The sequence below is a fragment of the Durio zibethinus genome, chromosome 26 (genome assembly GCF_047325235.1).
Source record: "Durio zibethinus cultivar Kanyao isolate XHJ-2024 chromosome 26, ASM4732523v1, whole genome shotgun sequence".
Classification (NCBI taxonomy): Eukaryota; Viridiplantae; Streptophyta; class Magnoliopsida; order Malvales; family Malvaceae; genus Durio; species Durio zibethinus.
This window is the reverse complement of record NC_143187.1, coordinates 10,949,398-10,973,510: the sequence shown is the minus strand read 5'-3', so window position 1 is coordinate 10,973,510 and position 24,113 is coordinate 10,949,398. Positions and strand designations below refer to the sequence as shown.

At 30.2% G+C, this 24,113-nt stretch overlaps 1 protein-coding gene and 1 pseudogene across 1 annotated transcript; one reads left to right on the top strand and one right to left on the bottom strand.

The window, feature by feature from the left end:
* Nucleotides 1-5,052: 5,052 nt before the first annotated feature.
* On the top strand, nt 5,053-6,251 carry LOC149511342 (K(+) efflux antiporter 4 pseudogene; annotated as a pseudogene).
* A 13,063-nt stretch (nt 6,252-19,314) lies between these two features.
* Nucleotides 19,315-23,425, bottom strand: LOC111275125 (G-type lectin S-receptor-like serine/threonine-protein kinase B120). Its single transcript, XM_022860284.2, has 7 exons — nt 21,892-23,425; nt 21,362-21,472; nt 20,998-21,242; nt 20,702-20,912; nt 20,343-20,580; nt 20,096-20,243; nt 19,315-19,977 (listed from the first exon to the last, which is right to left on the bottom strand). The coding sequence occupies exons 1-7, from the start codon at nt 23,219-23,221 to the stop codon at nt 19,669-19,671; spliced, it is 2,592 nt and encodes an 863-aa protein (XP_022716019.1). The 5' UTR covers nt 23,222-23,425; the 3' UTR covers nt 19,315-19,668.
* Between the last annotated feature and the right edge of the window lie 688 nt (nt 23,426-24,113).

The following is a 24,113-nucleotide window of genomic DNA, read 5'->3' as shown; positions in this document are numbered from 1 at the left end:
ATAAAAAGATTCATATATGGAATCAGTTGCGATCAATGATATTAATTAAATTAATATGATTGATTGTTGATGTTTAGTGCTTATTGAATGTAATTAGATTATCTTGTTTAAAATTTTAATTTATTGTTTGTAGGAAAAATTTGATGTTCTAACTGAGTATAAAAAAAACTTATGCTCCAATCTGTTGGCAAAAATTTAGAAATTTCAAAAGCTGATTACATCGAACTTATATATTACTTGTTGACAACTCTAATTTGCTAGCTTATCCCCTAAACATATATTCAGATGTAATTACTGATGAAGAGTGGAAAAAGTTTGTTTGAACTCAATTATTAGATAAATTCAGTGTATGCATTAGCAATCTTTTTTTCTTTTTGTTAAATGATTATTAAGTTTGAGTTGTTTGTTTCCCGTGTTATTAAAATTTTTTGTTTTATGTGTTCTTCAAATTTGTTAGTAATAGAAAATAAAAGAAGCTCAAAAGAAAATAAAGGCTCAAAAAAAGTATAACCATCGAGCATCAAGAAGAGGATATGCAAATGTGAAACATGAATTTGTAAGTATTTTTTATTCTGTATTATACACATGATTTTAAGAATATGAAATTCAATTATTTTCAAGTTTCAAACTTATATCTTCATATGAATACAGGAAATATTTGGATCAAATATTGAAATATCAAGATAAGAGGTTTGGAAAAAAGCACATGCATTAAAAACTGAAGAATATCCTAATGACACAACTAAAGGACTAGTTCAGAAGATGGTAAATTCATAATGGATTTAAATGTCATTTGATGCTACTAGCTATTTGTACATTTTAATATATCATGTTTATTTATGAATGAATTTATGTTTTAGGATGACATAGCAATAAGATGCACAACTAGTGATATTAATTTCAATGATGATGAAGATGAGTTGACATTAGTTTTTGGTTCAAAAGAGAGACCTAGTCATGTTAAGAGTATTGGGAGCTTTGTTACTCCTATAAATTATTTCAAAACAAAACCTAAATTGTACAAATCAAAAACTACAGAATATTTATCTATAATTGATGAGTAAAAATAATAGATTGCTGAATTGGAGACAAAGTTGACAACCATGAAAAATAACACAATAGGTCAATCATTTACAAAGAATGTTGGAAATGAATTTGTTGATGAAGTTTTTAACCAATCTTATTTTTTGATAAAATATCTTCTAAATTAATTAATTCAATTGTTTGTTAAGTACAATTTAATTTTATACAAATAAACTTTTGTATGTAACAGATTGTCGATATTGAAATTATCCAAAATGCACCTGTGGATTCTACTATGCAAGCCTTTAAAGATTATGCAAATCAAAATTTAGTTGATGATTACAAATAATCATGCAAATTGAAGATGGATTATTTAATTACCAATCACAAACATGGATTGGTCAAGAGGAGATTCTAAGATTCTATTCAATAGAGGAGATATCAGCCATAGAAATAATAGCATACATGAAATTAGCTTATATGTTCATATATATATTAACTAACATTCATATATAATATATACTGGCACTATAATTAATTTGTATTTATCATGTAATCTCTTATACAAACATATAAAGAAGAAGCAAATGACTAATGTCTATAAATTCATTGATCCAAATTGTATATCAAGTAAAATAGGAAAATTAGACAACTGTGCATACTTTTTTGCATCTATAATGCAAAAAGAGGCACAGTACTTTATTGCACCTTATAATCTTAGGTACGTATTTATTGTTTTCTTTGTTAATTATTTTATATTAATTTATACAAATCTAATACTTATTAAAAACATCATATACTTACATGAATTTTGATACTATTTATTCAAAGGCCATTAGCAACTGCTTGTTATTGAAAATTTAATGTATAGGGTTTTTTTATTTTTAATTCAGGAAAGGACAAGACAAAACTATCCAAGGATCTAATAAAAGTGATAAAGAGGTAACAATATTAGTTATATTAAATAATTTATATGATGATTTTCTTTTTGTTTCAAAGGATTGAATATCTGTAATAGAAATAAAAAAAATAAAGTGAGTTAAATTTGCAATAAATTTGTTTATTCTATTTTTTTCAATTGTTTAAAGTTTAGTTAAAAGCACTTGAAAACTGACTTGATAACCCAATAACGATTTGCAGATTCCTTATCAACTAAGAATGTCAAAATATAATTATTATATTTTTCGTTTCATGAAGGAAATAGTTTGCAATGATTTGATAAGTACACCAAAAAAGGTTAGGATAAATTTAAAATAGAAAAACATGTTCCCATACCAAACACAATTATAGAATACATACTTATTGGCATTCATTAAAAAATTTTTTTAATAGGATGGAAAACAACCATTCACAGAAGAAAAAATAAACGATGTGTGTTATGAATGGTGTAACTATATTTTGACATTTAAATAGTGAAAACCTAAGGACAAACCAACTCTTCCATTTGTTGGTATATATAAATTTATATATTGATATAAATTGAATAAAAATAATTTGTATCGAAATTCAATTTTGTTTCATTTTATAATATATATGTGCATGTAACTCATTTTCATTTTCATATGTTTCTCATGTGAAAATTCAACATATGTTTCATGTATGTTATTCTCGAATTGATGATCATTTCAAAAGGACAAAACAATATTGGTAAAATTTAGAATAAATTGCTATAAACTCAAAAAGAAAATTTTGGTAGCAATTTTTGTAATAAAAAATAATTTAGGATAAAAAACAAACATCTTTCTTAATTTGAAACATGTTTTTTTTATAATTTTGAGTTTAAAGAATCGATACATTTTTTATACAAAAAGCTTTTGAACATCAAATTTTTTCTCTAAAAATCGTTTATCTTTAATAATCAATTGATCGGTTTTAAGGTTACAAAAATGGGTTATATTATTTTAAATCTAAGTTTATTATTTTTTATTCATCATCAACTATGTTGATAAAAGTAAAAAAACATGATGCTTAATTGAATTTTACAAAGAGAATGTTTTTATTTAAAAAATGTAATATTTGTAATGTGTTCGAACACTACATTTCCAAAGAAAAAAATATGTTCTTTGTATTTTTGAATTAAAAACCCTGTTTCACATTTTAAAAATGCAATATTTATTTTTGTGAATTAAAAACCAAGTTTTAACTTTAAAAAATGTAGTTTTTTCTAAATTTTTTTTTTTACTAAAAACCACATTTCTATAAATGCAAACATAGTTTTCATTTTTTAAAATTAAAAACTACATATCAACTTTAACTAATGGAGTTTTTAAAATTGATTTTTTAAAAGAAAAACTATGTTTCTGCTTAATAAAACATGGTATTTATATTTCTTTTTTGTTAAAAAAACTACATCTCTATTTTTAAAAAAGTAATTTTAATTTTTTTAATCAAAGAGAAGGTTTCTACTTTTATAATGACAATACAATCAATATGTAGACACCCCATTTTGTCCGAGATTATTTGTCAATTGAGACTAATCCAAGCTCAGTTGCAGGGATTTTTATTTATTTTTATTTTAGATTTTTTTAATTTCATATTTATCACTTTTTTATTTATTATCTGATTATTTTTTAAAAAAAAAAGAAAGAAAGAAAGATTGAGATTAAGTTGGATGATGATCAGAAAGCATGATTGGTGGCTAATCTTTAGCATTGGAGGACTAAGTGGAATAGAACTGAAATTCTATAAAAAATAGCATGGTTTTATAAAACGAAAAAAAGAAGAAGGAGAAATCGGAATAGGAGAGAAGAAGAATCCGAATAGGAGACGGAAAAAAAAAAAGGAGAAATGAGAGAAGAAGAATCCGAATAGGAGAAGGAAAAAAAAACAGAAAAAAGATGGAGGAGAAATCGGAATAGGAGAGAAGAAGAATCCGAATAGGAGACGGAAAAAAAAGGGGAGAAAAAAAAGAGTGAAGAGTAATCTGAATAAGAGGAGGAGTCCGAATAGGAGAGAAAAGAAAAGGGGGGAAAGCCCCCATCTCCACCAGCCTTCAAGGCCTCTCTTTGGTGGGCGATCTCCCCTTCCATGAAGTGCTTAGAGACCAAGACATCGCATTTGTCAATCGTGACGTGCCTGTGACTGCCCTCTGAACAAACGGCAGATGTGACATAGCTTGGAACCTCGGGTTGAGCTGCTGAAATGGAGAAGCTAGCTAGACAGCCCGTGTGTGACCATGTAAAGGCGAAATCATAGAAGCAGGATCTTAAGAGGGAAAAGGAATTCTGGAGATGTCAGTCTCGGGTTCAGCGGCTTCAAGCTGGTGATAAAAAGACAAGTTCTTTCCCATGCTTCGTGTGTTTAGAGGCGAAGGCATAATCAAGTCAGGGATTGGTTTTTATGACAGTGGTATGTGGAAAGAGGATCATGAGGGTATTCGGGGTGTGATACATGACTTTTCCACCATTTTCACTTCCTGCAGTCCGTAAAATATTACAGAAGCAGTGAGTGGTATATCTCAGGTATTACACCCACAATGAATGATGATCCCGTCCGGGATCATGGTCTATCGTAAAATCAAAATCCTGGGGGCATCCCGTTAGATCGAGGTGCTGGAGGCACCCTCTCGAGCCAAAACGAAGTTACCCAACGAAGGAGATCACGAATGCTTGCTGGTCAAACATTAGCGGCTAACCCCTAGGGTCCAAAGGAGACTTGCAATTTACTTCGTCCTTTGAATATCTTGTTGACGAGGATACTGAATAAATTCTGCATCTGATTTATTGCTGGAACGCAACCGTGAATAGTGTTTGGTTCATCTTTTGGTTCCTTCTCTTGCATTACTGATCACTCTTGTGCAGAAAATTACAGGAAGCTAAAGAGCAGCAACAGGAATAAAGATCAAGAGATCAGAAACTGATAAAAAAATTCCCCTGATCCTGCTACCAATTTTGCTTGAGCGCATGAGCAGGTCTGTTGAGCAACAAAAGTTGGCACAGGTGCAAGCTGAGCCCAATCGCAGCTATCTCGGTCTCGAGCTTAGGAGCCGTGGTGATAGTCCATGAAGGAAGGCTTTGCTTCGAAAGAGGAGATGGAAGATCACCTGTAGAACTTGTTTTGGAGAACACGTTGGAAAAGGCGCTCCACTTTGTTACGTCGAGCAACGTGTATGGCTAAGATGGTGGAATGTGTAACTGATCCTCCTTTGGCTGCTTTTCAGAAGCTGTGTCCAAGGACCTGCAAGCTGTTGAATAATCAGAATTTTATGGCTAAGGCTTCCTTTTTGGAGGTAGTGGCGAGTTTGTCACAGGAGGGAGCAATTGCACCTCAGAGCTTGGAATCCTTACGGTAAAGCATCCATGAACGCCTTGGGAGCACATATTGGATGATGCGAAAGGCAGCAACTGATATCACAGATGCAATTACAGACTACTTAGCTGCAACAACAATTGGGTTTGCAACAGCAGCCCAATCAATTACACCAAAATATGCAGCCAAGGATTCACGCATCAAGCTTGGAGTTTTCAACAACAAAGCTTCGTGTTATTCGAGCAGTTGCTGTCCTTGGAGGTTTTCTTCAAAATTTTCTCTTCACGTGTTCGTGTGGTATAACAATTTCGCTATATGTTTTTTGCAGTTATGTGGAAGATTGTGCTGTGGGTTTGCTGTTTGCTTTACTGCAATTCTAGGTGGCAGTTCTGGTGTCCTTCAAGGAGTACTATCCACGACTAAATCATTGAGTAAGGAGCTCTATCAGTTGACATCCATAGCATTTTTGCTTGCTTGCTGTTTGGTGATGAGTTGGGTTCATTTGTTGCTGGAATGATGATATCAACCTCTAATTTGAATCAGCATACACTTGAACAAGTTGAGCAAATTCGCAATTGCTTTGTTGCTCTCTTCCTGGCCAGTATTGGAGATGTTGATTCATGTGCATTTCCTTTGGAATCACGTTGATATATTGCTAGCAGCTGTAATATTAGTGATTGTTATTAAAACCATGGTAGTTGCTGCAGTTGTTAAGGGATTTAGATACAGCAACAAAACTTCACTTCTTGTTGGGATGCCTTGGCCCATTTGGGGATGCAGCTTTGTTTTCTGGTTTGCATCGCTACTATAACATAAGGTTCCTTTGGATGTCCTCCTGTAAACTAACTCATCAAGGTTGTCAGGAGACTGTCCATGTTACGCCTCGCCTAGTGGTTGAAGTGACTAGGTTTGCTGTTGAGAAGGAGATGGTTGACTTTGTTGAAACATCATACATGTATCGGTGTCTTAAAGAGCCAAGAATCGATGCACTTAATTCAATCACCATCTCGTAAGCAAAAGTGGTGCAAGAAGATGTTCATTTGTTCTCGTGTTGGATACCAAGTAAGTTTAAACTATTTCACAGGAAATTTTGATTTGTCAAGCATCTTTTAAATAACTCTTGAAGATAAAAAGATTTAAAAAAAAATATTTTTGAGTAGTATCAATTTTCCTTAAAAATAAATTTTCAAAAAAGGGTTTTTGAGGAAAAGTTGAAAGTATCAATTTTCCTTGAAAATCAAAGTTTTCAAAAAAAATATTTTTTGGGAAAAGTTGAAAGTATCAATTTTCCTTAAAAATAAAATTTTGAAAAAAAGGTTTTTGAGGAAAAGTTGAAAGTATCAATTTTCCTTGAAAATCAAAATTTTCAAAAAATATTTTTGGGGAAAAGTTGAAAGTATCAATTTTCCTTAAAAATAAATTTTCAAAAAAGGGATTTTTGAGGAAAAGTTGAAAGTATCAATTTTTCTTGGAAATCAAAGTTTCAAAAAATATATATTTTTGAGGAAAAGTTGGAAGTATCAATTTTCCTTAAAAATAAATTTTTAAAAAAATATTTTTGGGGAAAAGTTGAAAGTATCAATTTTTCCTACACAAGAACAATCATTCTTTCCTTCCTTTTTATTTTGACTTTGATTTTATTTTTCTTTAACTAATCCGATGACGGAGCCTCTGCAAGTGAAACAGTAGTTTTTCTTGCATACTCTTGAATTGAGGGAATTTTTTCAATTTTTTGCTAAAAGTATTAGAGTCAATTGAGAAAATTTCCAATAATTAATTACTTGGTAAAATTTTAAGGCTTTTGGATAACACAAATTTAAGCTGGTACCATCTTTTGATGGGCGTTGTGAGGGTGCTATAACCTTCCTCACACGTAACCGAACTCCCGAACCCTGTTCTGGTTAGCAGACCTGAACCTATTCTTTTAGGGACCCTTAAGCTTAGGTGTTCCCTGAAAGGACAGATTCTTTAGGTGGCCAATCGCACCTAGATAAAAAAAGATTAGTGGCGACTCCCTAAAGTCAATGTCTAGCGATAGATCCCCGGATCTAGACATTATGACACAATATATAATCAATCATTTATCTAGACAAATTATACATGGAAAGAAAAACTCATTTCATGATGACAATATTTTTACAATATTATTCTATATTTCTACTTCAAAGCTATTTTTTATACAACTCCAAATGTTGATCATTTTAAATACAAATATCTTCTACTCTAGTTACATCAATTTCTATATGACTTACCAACAAATTTAATTCTGTTAACCATTGTTTGTTTATTAAAGATTAATAATAGAGAAAAAAAAAAAGAAAACATCGTAATGATAATCCAAACAAACAAACTGCATTATATGTTTGGCATTCCTCATAATGCGAAGGCAAAAAAATGAGCTATCAAAAAGTTTCATAAAAACGTGACACACATTTGGATTCAATGGATGGATTTTGTCAAATTCCAAAAGGAAATCAATCTTTTTTCTTTTCCTTACTGTTGCAAACATGGATGAAAAACGATCATTACTACTGCAAACATAGATGAAAAACAATGTTATAATAGTTAATTTACATTTGTTTTTTCATAAGTTGAAATAAATAGTGCAAATAAAATAAAATCATGGAACCTCATTCTCAATTTCTTCAAAGGTTGTTCATCACTTTGACTCTCTGATTCAACCTCAGTTGCCATAGTTGTTTGAACAACTTCTTTATGCTCGTTGTATTTTAACATAAGGAGAAACTATTAACAAAAAATATAACATATCATTTCAAAATAATATACCATACTCGTAAAAAAGTTTAAAACAACTGGAAACAAATATACTTTATAAAAGAAAATTAAACCTGAAAAGAATTTTTTTAGTTGTTATTTCTTTTGTTGTTACCTATTGTTAATCAACCGCTTAATTCAAGGATTGTGAAGGTGATTCTTTGAAATGACAAAGTCATAAAGCATGTTTTATATACGATAATATGAATGTACAATATTCACCATAGAAATGTATATTAGAAAATTCATTTTTGAATGAAAGAAAAGAATATAAATTCACACCTAATACCTCTGGGTTTGAAAAGTGATTCTTCTGGAAACAAATCAATTGGAAAATTAATGATTCCTAGCGAAACAGCTTGTTTTTCCTTTAGTGTACCTTGAGTTTGAACAATTTGTTCATATAGAGGAATAACCATTGAAGACGATGTTCCACTTGTTTGAAGAAGTGACCTTTCCTTACAAATAAATAAACTTCTATTTATAGTAAATGCTAGGACACCAGTTTCGATTGCTTTTTTTCTACCAGTGATTTTAAAAATTCTTTCTTGATTGATTAAATTACTTACAAATATAGGGAGAATCATTTTATTAAGAACCTGTTCAGCTGTAATTTGCTAAATGCTTTTACCAGTAAATTGTTCAGTCATTGGACCAAAAGCCATCAATTTAATCCTACTAATGGTGTCCTTAACTATCATACAAATTTTGTAACTAATGCAATGAAAGCAAAAAAAAAAAAAAATGTTATAATTCTATTCAATCTAAAAATTAACATTTATAGATATATATTTATATGAAATATAGCATATAAACAAAGTAATTATCATTCAGTGAACTTACGAAAATTTAGGACTTTGTTTTTCATATTTTGGATTAGACAATAAAATTTGCCATTCATGAACTTGAAGGCTTTTGGACATTCATTGTAGCAATTATAAAATCACTCATAAGAAACATTAATCTCAACGATCTTAGCTTGACATGTAAAAAGAATATCCTAAAAAATTTCAAGTAAATCAAAACAATTAAACATACATGTATGTTTTTCTTCTTAAAGTAATTACATATCTTTAAAAAAAATTCAACAAACTTAAAACTTAACCTTAGATTCCACCATATTTATTTTTATTAATTCTTCAATGGTCATCTGTTATCGTTGATATCACCAATAGATGCCAATCGAGTTTAATTGTCATCTTGTAACAATGAGACAACCAATGGTGCATCTTCATACCTATGTTCAACAACTCATCTTTAGTGATTGGTAAATCAATATATATCTTAGTAGCTAAAGAACTATACTATTTGGTGTTCCCTGCATTCATTTAGTTTGTTAGTTAGTGAACGATAAATGCAAAAATATAATTCAATCTTCCACTTTCACCATAATAATTAATGAATTTAAGTATAATTATAAGAAAAAAAGACATTAAACAATGAAAAAAAAAAAGCTAACATGTTAAAATAACATCAGTAAAAACATGTTCACGAAGCAAGTGAAAAGGTCAAAATTCAAAGTAATGTAATGGATAGCATTATGTGGGATTAGGAAGCTCAATAACTTTTGTTGTACGAATGAAATTAATGATGGATCCAGCTGCCATGCAATTGAATAATGACTTTTTGAACCAACAAAGAAATTAGCCATTTCATACAAATAACCTTCTTTGAATTTTGGCCTAAAAAACTTAGCATCATTTTTTTTTAGTAGAAGCTTGCATACCATTTCCTTGCGACATGAAAACGTGATCTTAGCAAAAACAACATATTTCATGAACTTGAGAATAAAAAAAAAATAGTAATTTTATTATATAAGGAGAAACCTTTTCATCCACAATCAATAAATCAAGACTTATATATATGTTTTTGGCACCAAAAAGAAAAAAATATCCCAAATTCTAATAACTCTTATTCTAATTTTTTGTAAGCACTCACGATGTTTGAGTTAATTCAAAAGTTGATAGCTCATTGATCTTGCATGTTCATAATGTTTAATAAAAATCATTATGATAGTAAATAATCAAATAGACAAATAGTGTAAATTGAATATTTATATGATGTAAGGAGGTTCTCATGAATATTTTATTAATCTATATACATTGTACATATAAGCAATTAATGAGATTGAATATACATTTTATATCACTGTGTATACCTTACATATACATAGATATAAACATAACAACAATAACATAAGATACAATAAAAAAAAAAAACATAATTTTCTATATGTGATTCATTCAATAAGGGAAAAAAATTATTACCAACCTTTTTCTCAAACACAATTTCTCAATTGGTATACCTTGTTATATATAAACCCAAAAATCATGTTAACAAAAAGTTTAGAAAAATAATAAACTTAGACTAAAAAAAAGAAAGCAAACTACATAAAACAATAATTTTTTCTCTTGGTGATAAAATTTTACACTTTAATACATAATAGCTACACCAATAATAAATAAAATGACATGAATCATAAATAAATATATAAATGAGATAGAAAATGAATAATAACTTGGTATTAAATTGTCAAAATTTTTTGTATATGAACTACTAAAATTTATTTTTTTCATCCCTATTCAATATTCTTAAATCATCTTTATCTGTGACTTTAGAAATCATAACATATAATTAATGATGTATGAAAATAGGTTTTGACAAATACAGACCAACGGATTCAAGAGTTTGATCTTGATTTTTATTTATTGTCATAGCATTTGCGATCTTTAACTATGAAACATGTTTTAGGAATAAAAACTTTATCCCTAATATGACTACCACTAATAATCCTACCTTCAATCGCATTAGCAGTCAACTGTGTCATAATAAGTCGAGTACCATTACATAATCTTAAGGTTTGATTCAAATTTTTAAGTAGCATGATAACACAACCTAATTTCAAATGCAATTCATGTTTTGAAATTCTAGAAAAAGACAATGAATTTAAAAACTCAAGAGGGTATAAACAATAATTATCAGCATTGTCATGACTCTTTTATTTAACAATAGAATCCAAACTACGATACATCCTAATATTAATAGAAATCAAATCAACACTTATGCATTAATTAAATTATCAGTTTCATTAAAAAGAGTTATAATTGTACACTTTCTAAGATAAGAAGAATCAGTGAATTTATGCTATAAATCTAGATAAATAGTTTGAATGAGAGATAAAATAGATGAATTAGTCAGTTTCAAAATTAAATCACTAGGTATCTCTATCAACTTCTCTTCATCATCAACTTTATGAGAAACATCTTCAATTTTACTATAACCAATATCAAGCATTCATTGAGCAAATTGTTGTATTTTAAATCTAGATTTATCATCAAGAGATTCTTATCTTAATATCATATTGACATTTAACGAAAAAATATTGTAATGCTTCCATAAATGTGATTGATTAATTAATGCATTAATAATTTGTGATTTCGTTCCTGATAGAACAATCGATAAGATTTACCTAAAATCTCTACCAAGCAAAATTGTTTTACCACCAAAAGGTCATTCCATATTGCAATTTAATTTTGAAGACATAACATTATGAAGATTTCACTTAAAAACTTCAAAACAATACCTATGAATCATCGGTGCTTCATCCCAAACTATAAAAGCTACAATTTCAATCAACCTTTCAAGTTTAGTCCCACATGCAATCTAACATGTTGAAATTTCATTTACAGCCAAAGAAATTTTAAACCTTGAATGAGCAATCCTTTTACTAGGCAGTAACAATGATGCAATCCCTAAAAAAACTATAGCCAAAACAAATTTTCTTGTTAATCTCACAATTGCAATAATTATTTTCCAAAAGAATGTTTTACTTATACCATCATGACCATAAACAAAAAACCAACAACCTACATCATTTAAAATTTATTTCAATATAGCCTCATAAATGAACTTTTGGTCACCATTCAACTTACTTAAAGACCTACAATGCTCAATCTGTAACTCAACTAAATCATAATTCATTTCTTCCTTTAACAATCTATCATTGATCAATGAATTCTTAGAAACTCCAAGCAAAGGCAATTTATACTAAGCCAATGAAGAACCATTCTTACTGAACAATTCTTCCAAAAAAGCTAACACATAATTCTTCAAATGTTGATTAACAATTACAGCTTCACAAGTTTGATCCGACAATACAACTAAAAACTTTACAAAACATAACCAACATAACAAATAATTGTCTAAGTTCATAACCTATAGCCCAAATTGATACTTGCTATAAAACATCATGCCATTTTTTATCATCTCTCAATAAACCATATACAAGACATGCCATTTGAAAAGATGGATGTATAACTCCATTAACATTTCTCAAATCTTGAAAACTTGTTGTACCCTTAACAATGTTAAGAAGCATTCTAAAAAAATAGAGTTCACCAATTGCTGGATGAATAAAATTAATTCGATTAATAACTTACCTTTACTCTCGATGTTTCCAAACCTTCTTCTTTTGCAACCAAAACCATTTTGTTGGAAAATTAGTGTATATAAGTTCTCGAACTTCAAGATACCTTTTGTTTGCCTCCATCCATTCAATGAACATCGTTTTATCCACTAAAGGCTATTGAATAACATTAGCTAAATTGGAATTTTCAACAAAAATGATATAATGTTGCTAAGGTAGATGGATCGTCAATTTGATTATAGTTGGTTTTTGATGGTGTACATTAAATTCAAATATCCTCGAACATGTTTCATGACTTTATATATATTTACAATCCAAAAGCATTTTTATTTATCAACTTGTATCACATTCTGTTTTACATCAACACTATTCCCAGTAAGAATTTCTGATCACAACACTTGTTCAATCTAGTCTTTTTGTTGATATACTTAAATAAATACTTAATGGATTTTATTTTATTACATATTTCAACATTGATGTGAGCTTGGTATCAAACAATTAAATCAACATTGCGAGGCATAACAAATCTTAAATCTAAATTGACTCTATATTTTTTAACAACTATACCATTATTTTTAGGTGATCTTCTTCTGTTAGAAACTAAACATCCTTCTTGCACAACAGTTTCCTCTTAATACACCTTCGAAAAAAAAATTTGAACACTTGTTATTTTTCATGTATGGAGCTTTATGTCGATGACACCACAGAGTCCATGAATCATGAAATTGGTACTAGATTTATGTGCAATTAATCTAAATGTCTGTTAAGAATTTCAGTAGAAATTATTCTATCAACATAAGCAGAAATTATTCTATCAACATCAACAGAAGTCAAACATTTATCCTTTAGATGCAACCATAATAGAATATAAGTGTGAGGAAATCCTTTTTTTTAAAAAAAAATTGATGATATAAACAATTGTATGACAAAAAAATTGATTTTTATTCAATTTCATTAGTTAAAGATCATAAAAACAATAATTTAAAATGTTAACTTACCACAACTTCACCAAAATGTTTGTTTTTTTATTAAATCAACCATAAAGCACTTCAATCTGAGCTTAAATAGCCTAGTAAGAATATTTGGTCTATCTTTAATCTCTTATTTAGGGATTATAGATAAAGCCTCATTGACTTTAGGTCATCTTAGATTGCATGTAAAAGTGATAAATAAATAAGGATGACCATAATATTTGCATATAGACATCGCATCTAGATAATTTTGAAACATGAATTAAAGACCAGAAACAACTTGATGGAAGAATAAGTCTTTCACCAATGGCTTGACCATTAACATTACCTCTTGTAACAACATCTATGAGCTTTTGATGAACCTTGATCTCAATTGTGTCTGATCTTGTATCCATTGAAATCATCTTTCACCTCTTAAAAGGGTATTTCCAGTTTTCATATGCTATTGAATCAAGTAGGAATAATTTTCCATCATCATGATTTTTTTTCTTATCATTAGTTTGAAATAACCTTAACAGTTGTTTTTTATATGGAAGATCCAATAAGAAAACATCTTCACCAAATGGGAATAAAAGTAGATATTGTATTGCCATAAATAAAATATGCAACTTGCTAATATGCTTTAAACCATCAGCTAAATTATCAACAATGATATCACGCTCATTGATGTCAGCTTCATAACCACTCACGAACAATCTAGCAATTTTGGAACTTGATGGTCACATATTATCTATCATAATTATTTTTTCCTTTAATCAATCGCAATTTAACAGGAAAAAAATCATATTTAAAAAACCTATCACGCGCCTCCTAAAAGCCTTGACAACTTATTGCAAGATTCAACATATTTATCAATCCTTTAACAATGGTAACATCAACCAAATTTGAAATCAAAGCAGGATCTAAAACAAAGATTCTATTTGAAACCCCATTTATTGTGTCACAAATTTTGGAGTTGAACCAACTAAAGACAGTAGAGAACCAATTCAATGATGCATTTGTCCACCAATTTTAAATATATATGGACTAGGTTTTCTATTGATATCTACATCAAACTTACCACCAATCAATGTAAATTAAAACATCGAATTGTACTTTTTAATATTCTCTCTAAATATAGCAACTTCCCTACCTTAAGCATAATCCAACATCGAATCCAAAAAAAGAAGAGTGCAATTAAAATGTTGTAATTTAACACTACATTCCTTGTAGCAGAGATTAAACCAAGGAGCACATTTTCTATTAATCATCAGAACATTTTCTTTGAGCCACATTCATGCATCACAATGATTATGAACTTGATTTAAACCACTAAGATTCAATGGCTCAAAATATTTTTCTAAACATCAAATATAACAAGGAAACCAATAAATAAAACAAATAAAACATCCGTCAAACTAAAATAGGCAAAAATAGATAATAATAACAATAATAATAATAATAATAATAATAATAATAATAATAATAATAATAATAATAATAATACAAAAATAGATAAAAAATCTTAAAATTAAAATCAACGAAAAAGCCAACAAAATAATCGAAATAAAATGAAAGCAAAAAAACCCATTATTGTCACCTTCAATCACTTGACACATGCATATTAGAGTTTTCATCTTTATCATCAAAAGCAAACAATGAATCAAAATTTAACACCAACATATGAACAGATTCTTTTAAAAGTGATAAAAACAAAAAATATATACAACAATTAATACTAACCTGCATTTGTATGAGTAGATTGCACATAAAAAAAATAAAGAATTAACACATAGTAATGAATGTTGTTCAACATATCCTATAGATAAATGATCAACACATTGATAATCAAAACGACTAGCAATTGAAGTAGAACTTGATGGGTAATGATCTAACCTAAAAACCACAACAGGCACAAAAGGAGAACGAAGGGGAACCTCGTTAATTGAAATAGCTTAAATATCTCATTGAGCATCAATAGTAGAATATACACTTATGTGCTGCATTGTTCTTCGACTTTTAAATATAGTCGAACCATTTAACTTATCACCAGAAGTGGAATCCACTTGTGATAATTTATTCATCAATTCATTGAATTGAATATTTGTCGATAACATAAGAAAGAAATTATGCAAAACTAAATTTCAACCATTATGATCTCTATAACGTCTAAGCACATTTAATCTATTTAATCTATTAATTTTTCATATCTCATGCTCATCCATAATTCATATAAAAAATAACAAAGAAATTGATAATCAAGTATATATAAAAAGAAAAAAATAAATTGAACACAAAAATAATAAATATAAAAAAATAGAAATCATAATAAAATCAATAAAAAAACTTTCAGAATAAAAGATTAATAATAATGCATAAACAATTAGGAAACGGAAACCCCTAATAAAAGAAAGCAAATAAAAAGAACACAACAATTCATATAAACAATAAAAAAATAGTTAAATCCAATAAGGAAACACATATATAAACATTAAATTAAAATATATAACATAAACAAACCAATATAGCAAACACCAAACAATAAACAAAATGCAACACTAAAGACCACCGACTAATACATAATTAAAAGATAAACAATCGTCGCAAACACAATTAAAATCCAAAGATAAACAATCGCTTAAAAAAATGAAACAAAAAAGGCAAAAAGAAAAATCTATCAATTTATGGAGTAACATTCAAAAAATTAACTTTAAGATTCTTTGATATATGTTTTTTGTTTCAAGAATTCCAACAATTGGTATCTTATTGTTATTGTTTCAATTTTGTAACTATTTAATCATATTTTTTCAGAATATTTATAAATAAATACCTACATAAGCAACACAAAACCTTAAAGATTAAAAAAGCTTAACAAATCATCTAACATGACAAATAAATTAGATTTGAAAAATAAAATAAATTGTTCAACATTGATTTTTATGAGTAACTGCATAACAAATAATCAAAAGCAAATCATAAATATTCAAATCAATCTAAATGCATTAATGAAGCTAAAGAACAAATAGAAAGAAAACAAAATGCACATACCCAATAAACCAACCGAATAACAAATCCAATGATGCAATAAACATAGCACTAAAAAAACATAGCACATAGAAAATACACCTGCAATAACAACAAAGAAAATGAAAATATTCAATACAAAGAAGTAGATACATAAAATAAAAGAAACGGGTAACTAAGTATCAATTACCTTATGGTATATGACATCAGTTATAGTATGAATTATGGTAAAAAAAAATAAAAGAACTATTAGGAAAAATGACTTTACAACAATCATGAAAAAGCAAAAAAGCATGAAAATCATACTAACCATGATATCCTTTTAAATCACAAAATATATAAAGGATAACGAAACTTGGTGACCACAAATAAAAAATTCACTAAATCACTAACATTTTGCAAAAAAAAAATAAAAAAACAAAAGAGTGACAACAACAGAATCATGGGAAACAAAATGTACAAATATCAAGGATAACAAAATCATGAGAAAATGAAGAAATAAGCAATAACCCAACATACCAAGGAGAAAACAGAAGCCATAAAGAATAAATAACTCAAAAAATTCAAGAAAAACATAATGAATCAAGGGAGACATTCTATAAAAAATCCAATAAAAAAATAAATTTTCATTCAAAATAGCATAACGAGAAGCAAATTCTCAAAGCACCAAAATCAAATAATAGTCATATCAAGAAACAATAAAATCAAAAGAGAATAGAAAATAAAACAAAGAAAAACTAGTAAAACAAAAAGTAAAGTAGAAAAAAAAAACATAGAAAAAGTTTTGACATGGAACAAAACCAAAGAAATGTGATACTTTAATTCTAACCACTACATTTCTAACTCAAGAAACACAGTATTTATTATTTGAACATCATGTTTCTAACATAAGAAACGGATAAAAACAATTCTTATATCTAGCTTTTTTATTCATTATCGACAACATTTCAAAACAAAAAGACATGGCCTTGGATAAATCTTTAAAGATGTTGTCAAATTAATAAACGTGGTGTTTGTAACCAAAAGCTACACTTTTAAGTGTCATAAATAGTTTTGCAAAAATTACATCAATTACTATATTACTCACATTATAAACGTGGTTGATATGAAAACATTTATATTGGGAGACTACCACATGTTAAATCAAACTCAGCAAAGCATGAGTCAAATGATCCACTATGTTTTAAAAAACAAAAATGTTACATTTTCAATAAAAAAGAATTAAAAAAATATAGAATTGCAACCATCCACCATGTTTGTTTCCAAATCAATGTTCAAAGGTTACGAGGACAATTTTATCAATATAGATTTACTATATAAACCTTTCATTAATCGTTCTCTTATCCTTACTTCAGTTAAATCAAGGAAGAACTACCTTTCTTTTTTTCTCAAATATTTTTAGAAAATAAAAAAAAATAAAAAAGAAAGGAAAACCATGAAATAGCCATGTAGCACTTTAGAAAAAAAAAACTAAAAAGCAAAAAAGGAAGAAAAGCCACAAAATAGCTATGTGGCATTTCTAATGAAGAGTCTTGTGTTCCATACATTCATAAAAGATTCAAGAAATATGGCATTTATTCTTTGAACACCATGTTTCTAACATAGGAAACAAAGTAAAAAGAATTCTTATATAGAAACTTTTTTATTCATCATCAACCATAATTTGAAACAAAAAGACGTGATCTTATAAAATCACCAAAAACATTTTTGAATTAATAAATGTCGTTTTTGAATCGAAACACTACACTTTTAAGTATCAAAAGTATTTATTTTTTTAAAATTATATCAATCACTATGTTACCCATAGTATAAACATAGTTGCTATGAAAACATCTATATTGGAATACTACCATGTGACAAATCAAACTCAGCAATATAAGTCAAATGATCCACTATATTTTAGAAAACAAAAACATTATTTTGTAATAAAAAATTAAAAGAACATATAATTACAATCATCCACTATGTTTGTGCTCAAATTAGTGTTCAAAAGATTACAAGGATAACTTTATCAATATAGATTTAACACCTAAACCTGCCACCAACCCCTTTCTCATCCTCACTTAAATTAAATCAAGGAACAACTACCTATCTCTTTTTCTCAAATATTTTTAGAAAATAAAAAAAAAAAGCAAAAAGGAAAGGAGAACCATGAAAAGCCATGTGGCACTTTAGAAAATAAAAAAAAAAATGAAAAGCAAAAAAGAAATGAAAATCATGAAACAGCTACGTTGCACTCCCAATGAAAAGTCCTGTGCTCCACACATTCATAAAAGATTCAAGAAACGTGATATTTATTCTTTGAACACGACATTTCCAACATAGGAAATAGAGTAAAAAGAATTCTTATGTAGAGCATTTTTTATTCATCATCAATTACGTGTCAAAACAAAAAGACGTGATCTTGTAAAATCATCAAAGATGTTTTTGAAATAATAAACGTGGTATCCTAATGCTACACTTTTAAGTATTAAAAATATATATTTTTTAAATTATATCAATCATTACATTACCCACAGTATAATGTGGTTTGTATGAAAACATTTATATTGGGAGACTACCATGTGGCAAATCAAACTCAGCAAAATATGGGCTAAATGATTCACTACGTTTTAAAAAACAAAAACATTATGTTTTTTTAATAAAAAGAATTAAAAAAAAAAAAAAACATAGAATTGCAATCATCAACCATATTTGTGCCCAAATTAATGTTAAAAAAGCTACGGGGATAATTTTATAAATATAGATTTACTGTCCAAACCTTACACCAACTTCTCTCTCGTCCTCAGTTCAGTTGAATAAAAGAACAATTACCCATCTCTTTTTCTCAAATATTTTTAAAAAAAAATAAAAAGAAGAAAGGAGAACTATGAAACAACCATGTGGCATTCTCAATGAAGAGTTCTGTGCTCCTTACATTTGCAAAATTTATCTTATGGATTCTATTCTATCACATTGAATTTTGACTCCATATACAATTTAGTAACAGAGTAAGGCATATCCCCTGCTTCTTGCACACATCTATGCTTATTGCCGTGTACCCCTGATGCTGAGCAGGATTCTCCTCATTTTGATGCCCATAGAAGGTAATGGAACAGGTCTAATACTTAAAGAGGAGAAGCAGAAAACAACAGGTTATGGAACATCTTTGAATGGTGTTTAAAAGAAATATGTTTTCGTCTACGTATGAAAACAATGGAAGGGAAGTAAACGAGTATCAATCTATCTTCCAACTACCATTGTCACAGTAACATCATTTGAAGATACAATTTCTTGACCATCCAAAATATATTCTGCATCTATGGAACTACTCATGGAAGTATAATCGGGTGGTCTTGGCATTGGGCGTGTTGGAGTTTCACTCTCGAGCATTAACACAACGGCTGCCATTGTTGGTCTATGCATTGCAGAATCTTGCACACACAGCATGCCTATATGTATGCATTTCAACACTTCATTTGGAGAGCATGAATCCTGAATGGAAGGATCGATGAGATCCATTGCTTTATCTTCATTCCAAACACGCCATGCCTGAAACCAGTTGAATAAAATCCATTTAGCATTTCAGCTTCAATAGCTGATAAGAAAAAGTTTTTCAAGTTCTTGTTTCAACAGTTAGCTTGGCTGCATATGGTGCATTTGTACTTACATATGTTATAAGACTTGTGTGCTTAGATGAACGAAAGCTAATATTTCTCCGGCCACTGATGATTTCTAACAATAATACCCCAAAGCTATACACATCGGACTTCACTGAAAATAGGCCTTCCATTGCGTATTCTGGAGACATATATCCACTGCATTTTAAGAAATGAAAGCAAGGATTATATCTGTCAAGCTATTGAGATTGTCTGAAAGTTGAGCTTTCTGTTAACATCTAATTGTGTAGAGCTTACTATGTGCCAACTACTCGAACTGTATTTGCTTCATTTTGGTTACCCCCAAATATTCTGGCCATGCCAAAGTCTGAAATCCTTGGATTCATTTCTGCATCCAACAAAATGTTGCTGGCCTTTAAGTCTCTATGAATTATTCTAAGCCTTGAATCTCGATGGAGATAAAGGAGTCCTCTTGCAATGCCTTCAATAATGCTGAGGCGGGTTCTCCAGTCCAGCTGTGCTTGCTTGGCTTCATCTGCCATAAAGTTTATCAGGAAACAACTGACAGTGCAAAAAAACAGCTAAAAAAACTAGTAAATCCAAGTTTTCTACAGGATATCCGAACACCTCAAAAATAAGGATAACAAGGAATATACCAAAGAGAAAGTTGTCCAAACTTTTATTCGGCATGTATTCGTAAATCAGCATTTTTTCTTCCCCTTGAATGGAGCAGCCCAAAAGTCTAACAAGATTCCTATGCTGCAGTTTAGCAATCAGGATAATCTCATTTTTGAACTCCTCTAAGCCTTGGGCAGATTGTCCTGAAAGCCTCTTTACAGCTATTTCTTGACCTCCAGGAAGCTCTCCCTGGTGATAAGAATAAACAGTAACTGTTATTGCCTTTAATTTGAAATATTACACTCATTAAAAATGTGTAACTACACAAAGTCACCTTGTATACAGCACCAAAACCCCCCTGCCCAATCCTGTTTCCTTCACAAAAGTTGTTTGTTGCAGCTGCCACACAACTAAAATTAAAGATTGGTAATTCTGGCCCGTTAACTTGATTCCCATCCATAAGAATGCCAGATGGTCCTGAAAGATCTGCTGAAAATTCTTTGCTCTTGGACTTAGACGCATCAAAAACTGCTACATCATCATCCTTGCAACATGGCATTGATGAAACTGCAGGCAAACCTGAAAGAAAGAGCTGAAAAATTAATACCAAGTAGTAGACTAGACGGTTTTCTCTACGTTGCCTTCAAAGGAAATCATACCTCATCTCTTTTTTCTTGTTTGAGGGGGAAAAATCTCACCTTTTAGTTTCTTCTTGTTTCTCCATAGTAGCCATAGAGATGCCACCAATAAGCATGCTCCCACCAGAGAAATTATACTTATCACAAGGTTGGATATCCTCCTCCCGCCATCTACGTTTGAAGTGAAAAAGAAAGGTGTTAATGTGTGCAAAAAGTTGTACAAGATGTCCTATGTACGTTCCGTTGTTTAAAGATCCAATTGGAAATATCAAATTCTTGTATACGATTCAACTTTGGTTCAGATTTATGCAGCCAAACACAGCAGAAAATGAGCTAATGATCTCAGCCATTTAGCTAGCGAACATGATATAATTCACCAAATGCCTAAAAAGCACCTATATTTCAAGAATCATAACGCCTACCTGATCTAGAAACTGCAATCTGAAGAAATTTGGCAAGAAAGGGCAAAGTTTGGGAATCAATCCAACTGAAGGGTAAAAATTCACAAAATTTAGGACTACCCTAACAAAAATGAGATAGTGAAAAACTTCTAATGAACCATAACAACAAAAAAAGAAATTGTAGATTACCTAATTCAGAATGATGGACGCGGTAGAAGAACCGTAAACTTCCACCTTGTTCCAAATGCTGAATATCAACCAAGTCTCCTGTCCATATCATGCACCCAATGCCAGAAATAAATGCATACGCATTACATGAACAATTTACCAAGCAGCTTCTTCTACAAGCCTCTAAGTTCCTCGCTGACAACCACAAGTTTGATAAATCGGGTAACTTCATGCACTTCAATTCCTTAAAGCCATCTGGTTTACCATTTTCCGCTGCAGTTCCATTAGTCCTCTGGCACTGCAGTTGGATCCTCCGTTGACACCCACTTGACCAATTCCCTCTTCTCCAGTCATCTGGAAACTTTGGTCTAAACCCTTCTAAACAATTGCACCTTACAGAAGTAACGTTGTCACAGGTCGCATAATTCCCACAATGATTATAAAACTCACATTTATTGTCAGGGTCAGGATGTGTTTGCAAATTTGTCCACTCCTTCCCACCATCATCCCACCTCAACTGCTGTTCCCTCCCATCCCAGCCTATCCGAAATCTCAACAAATCAGAAGGATTTGATGGATTATAAGTAAAATACCGGGTCGTATTTTCATCAGGCTGAGAAAGCTTGAAGCCATATAAGAAACTAGCAATGTTACTCATATTGGGGATACCGGTAAAAATCACAGAATTCCACTGCCCACTTCTCCACCGCCTTCTCATATGATCCCATATTACTATCTGTGGTCCTCCATGAGGATCAACACCCACGGTGTAGTTTCCTGGCGAAGGATCACTGGCTGAGTTCCATGCTCTTAAAGCATGGTACTCTCCTTTTGCAGAATTCACTGGAACTCTCATTCCGGGCAGAAATGTATCAGTTGGATGATCGAAGCTCTGCCAATGGGCACTATCGATATCACCAATACTATCATTGCTTGATAGAACAAAATTTCCTGTATCCAAGAGAATTGCTGCAGTGTTGTTTGATAAACCTGAAACATTAGATGACCAAACTAAGCTGTTATTTCCATCCAGAACAACCAAGTTACCATCAACTCCAATCCTCAAAATTCCACTTCTGCCAGATATTGGACTATCTTTATTTGCAACCCATACAACTGCTTTCACGTCAATCTTATACCATATCCCTACAAATCTAACTGTGGAGTTTTCAGGACTGAAGAATCCTAATTCAAACTTCTCATCCCCAGATATCAATGTGTTGCCGCCATCCCTAACCGTTTGGCCTCGTCTGATTATGTCAACCGCATGGCAAAACTGAGCTAAAGAATAAAGAAGACAAATTAATGAAGGAAGAAAAACAGCAACTGGGTTTTTGTTATTAGTTTCCATATCATAGTCTCTGAGAAACGCAGAGATTAATGAGATGGTAGACAGATTCTTCTTGGTGGAAGTAGATATTAAAATATGTATAGAATTGGGAAAAGAAGATTCAAATGGTGGCCTTGTTGTTGTCTCAGGAATTTGGAGGACAAGTTAGACTGTAAAACCTGCAGAAACCAAGCGAAGAGCTTGAAAAGTTATTCTTTTGGTCGTACCACAGTGTCTCATATGTCAACGTTTTCAGTTTTAAGTTTTTGACCAGAGAAAACATTAAGGTGAGAAAACAACGAATCAGAAATGTTGTTTGATTAGGTGATTCGTCCTACCACGTGCCTTTGACAAGCTCGGAATCTTAAGGTGATGAAAATGATTTGATTGTGAAAAATATTGACCTCAATTTCTCAGCTCAGAAGCATTAATTTCGTAGTAGTTGAGTAATTATGATTTTTGAATCTTCTAAATCTGATGTGAGAGTAAATTCAACGTTCTTAATTTCACAGTACACGTGTTGCCAAGCAACATGTTGCACAAGTAATAATGACCAACCAACTGAATTGAGTGGAAGTTAAAATGAAACAAGTTCAATCCTGAAAAACAAGTCGTATACTTTCTTTTAGACTTCCTCCCCCCTCGAAGTCTACCAATAGTCAATTGATATATAAATATAGTGCTCTTTTAACTTTTTAAAAGAAATTCGATTAACTTCTGCTTGTAAGCATTGATTAAAGATTATTTAATAAATTTTACTAACAAATATTCTTATGATTTATTCATAATAAATTAAAAAAAAATCAGAGTAAAATTGAAACAAGTCATTAGTAATGAATTTGTACCGAAATTTAACAAAAAAAAAAAACCCTCCTTTTTTCCTTAAGAAAATAAACAATTAGGCAAGTAGGTG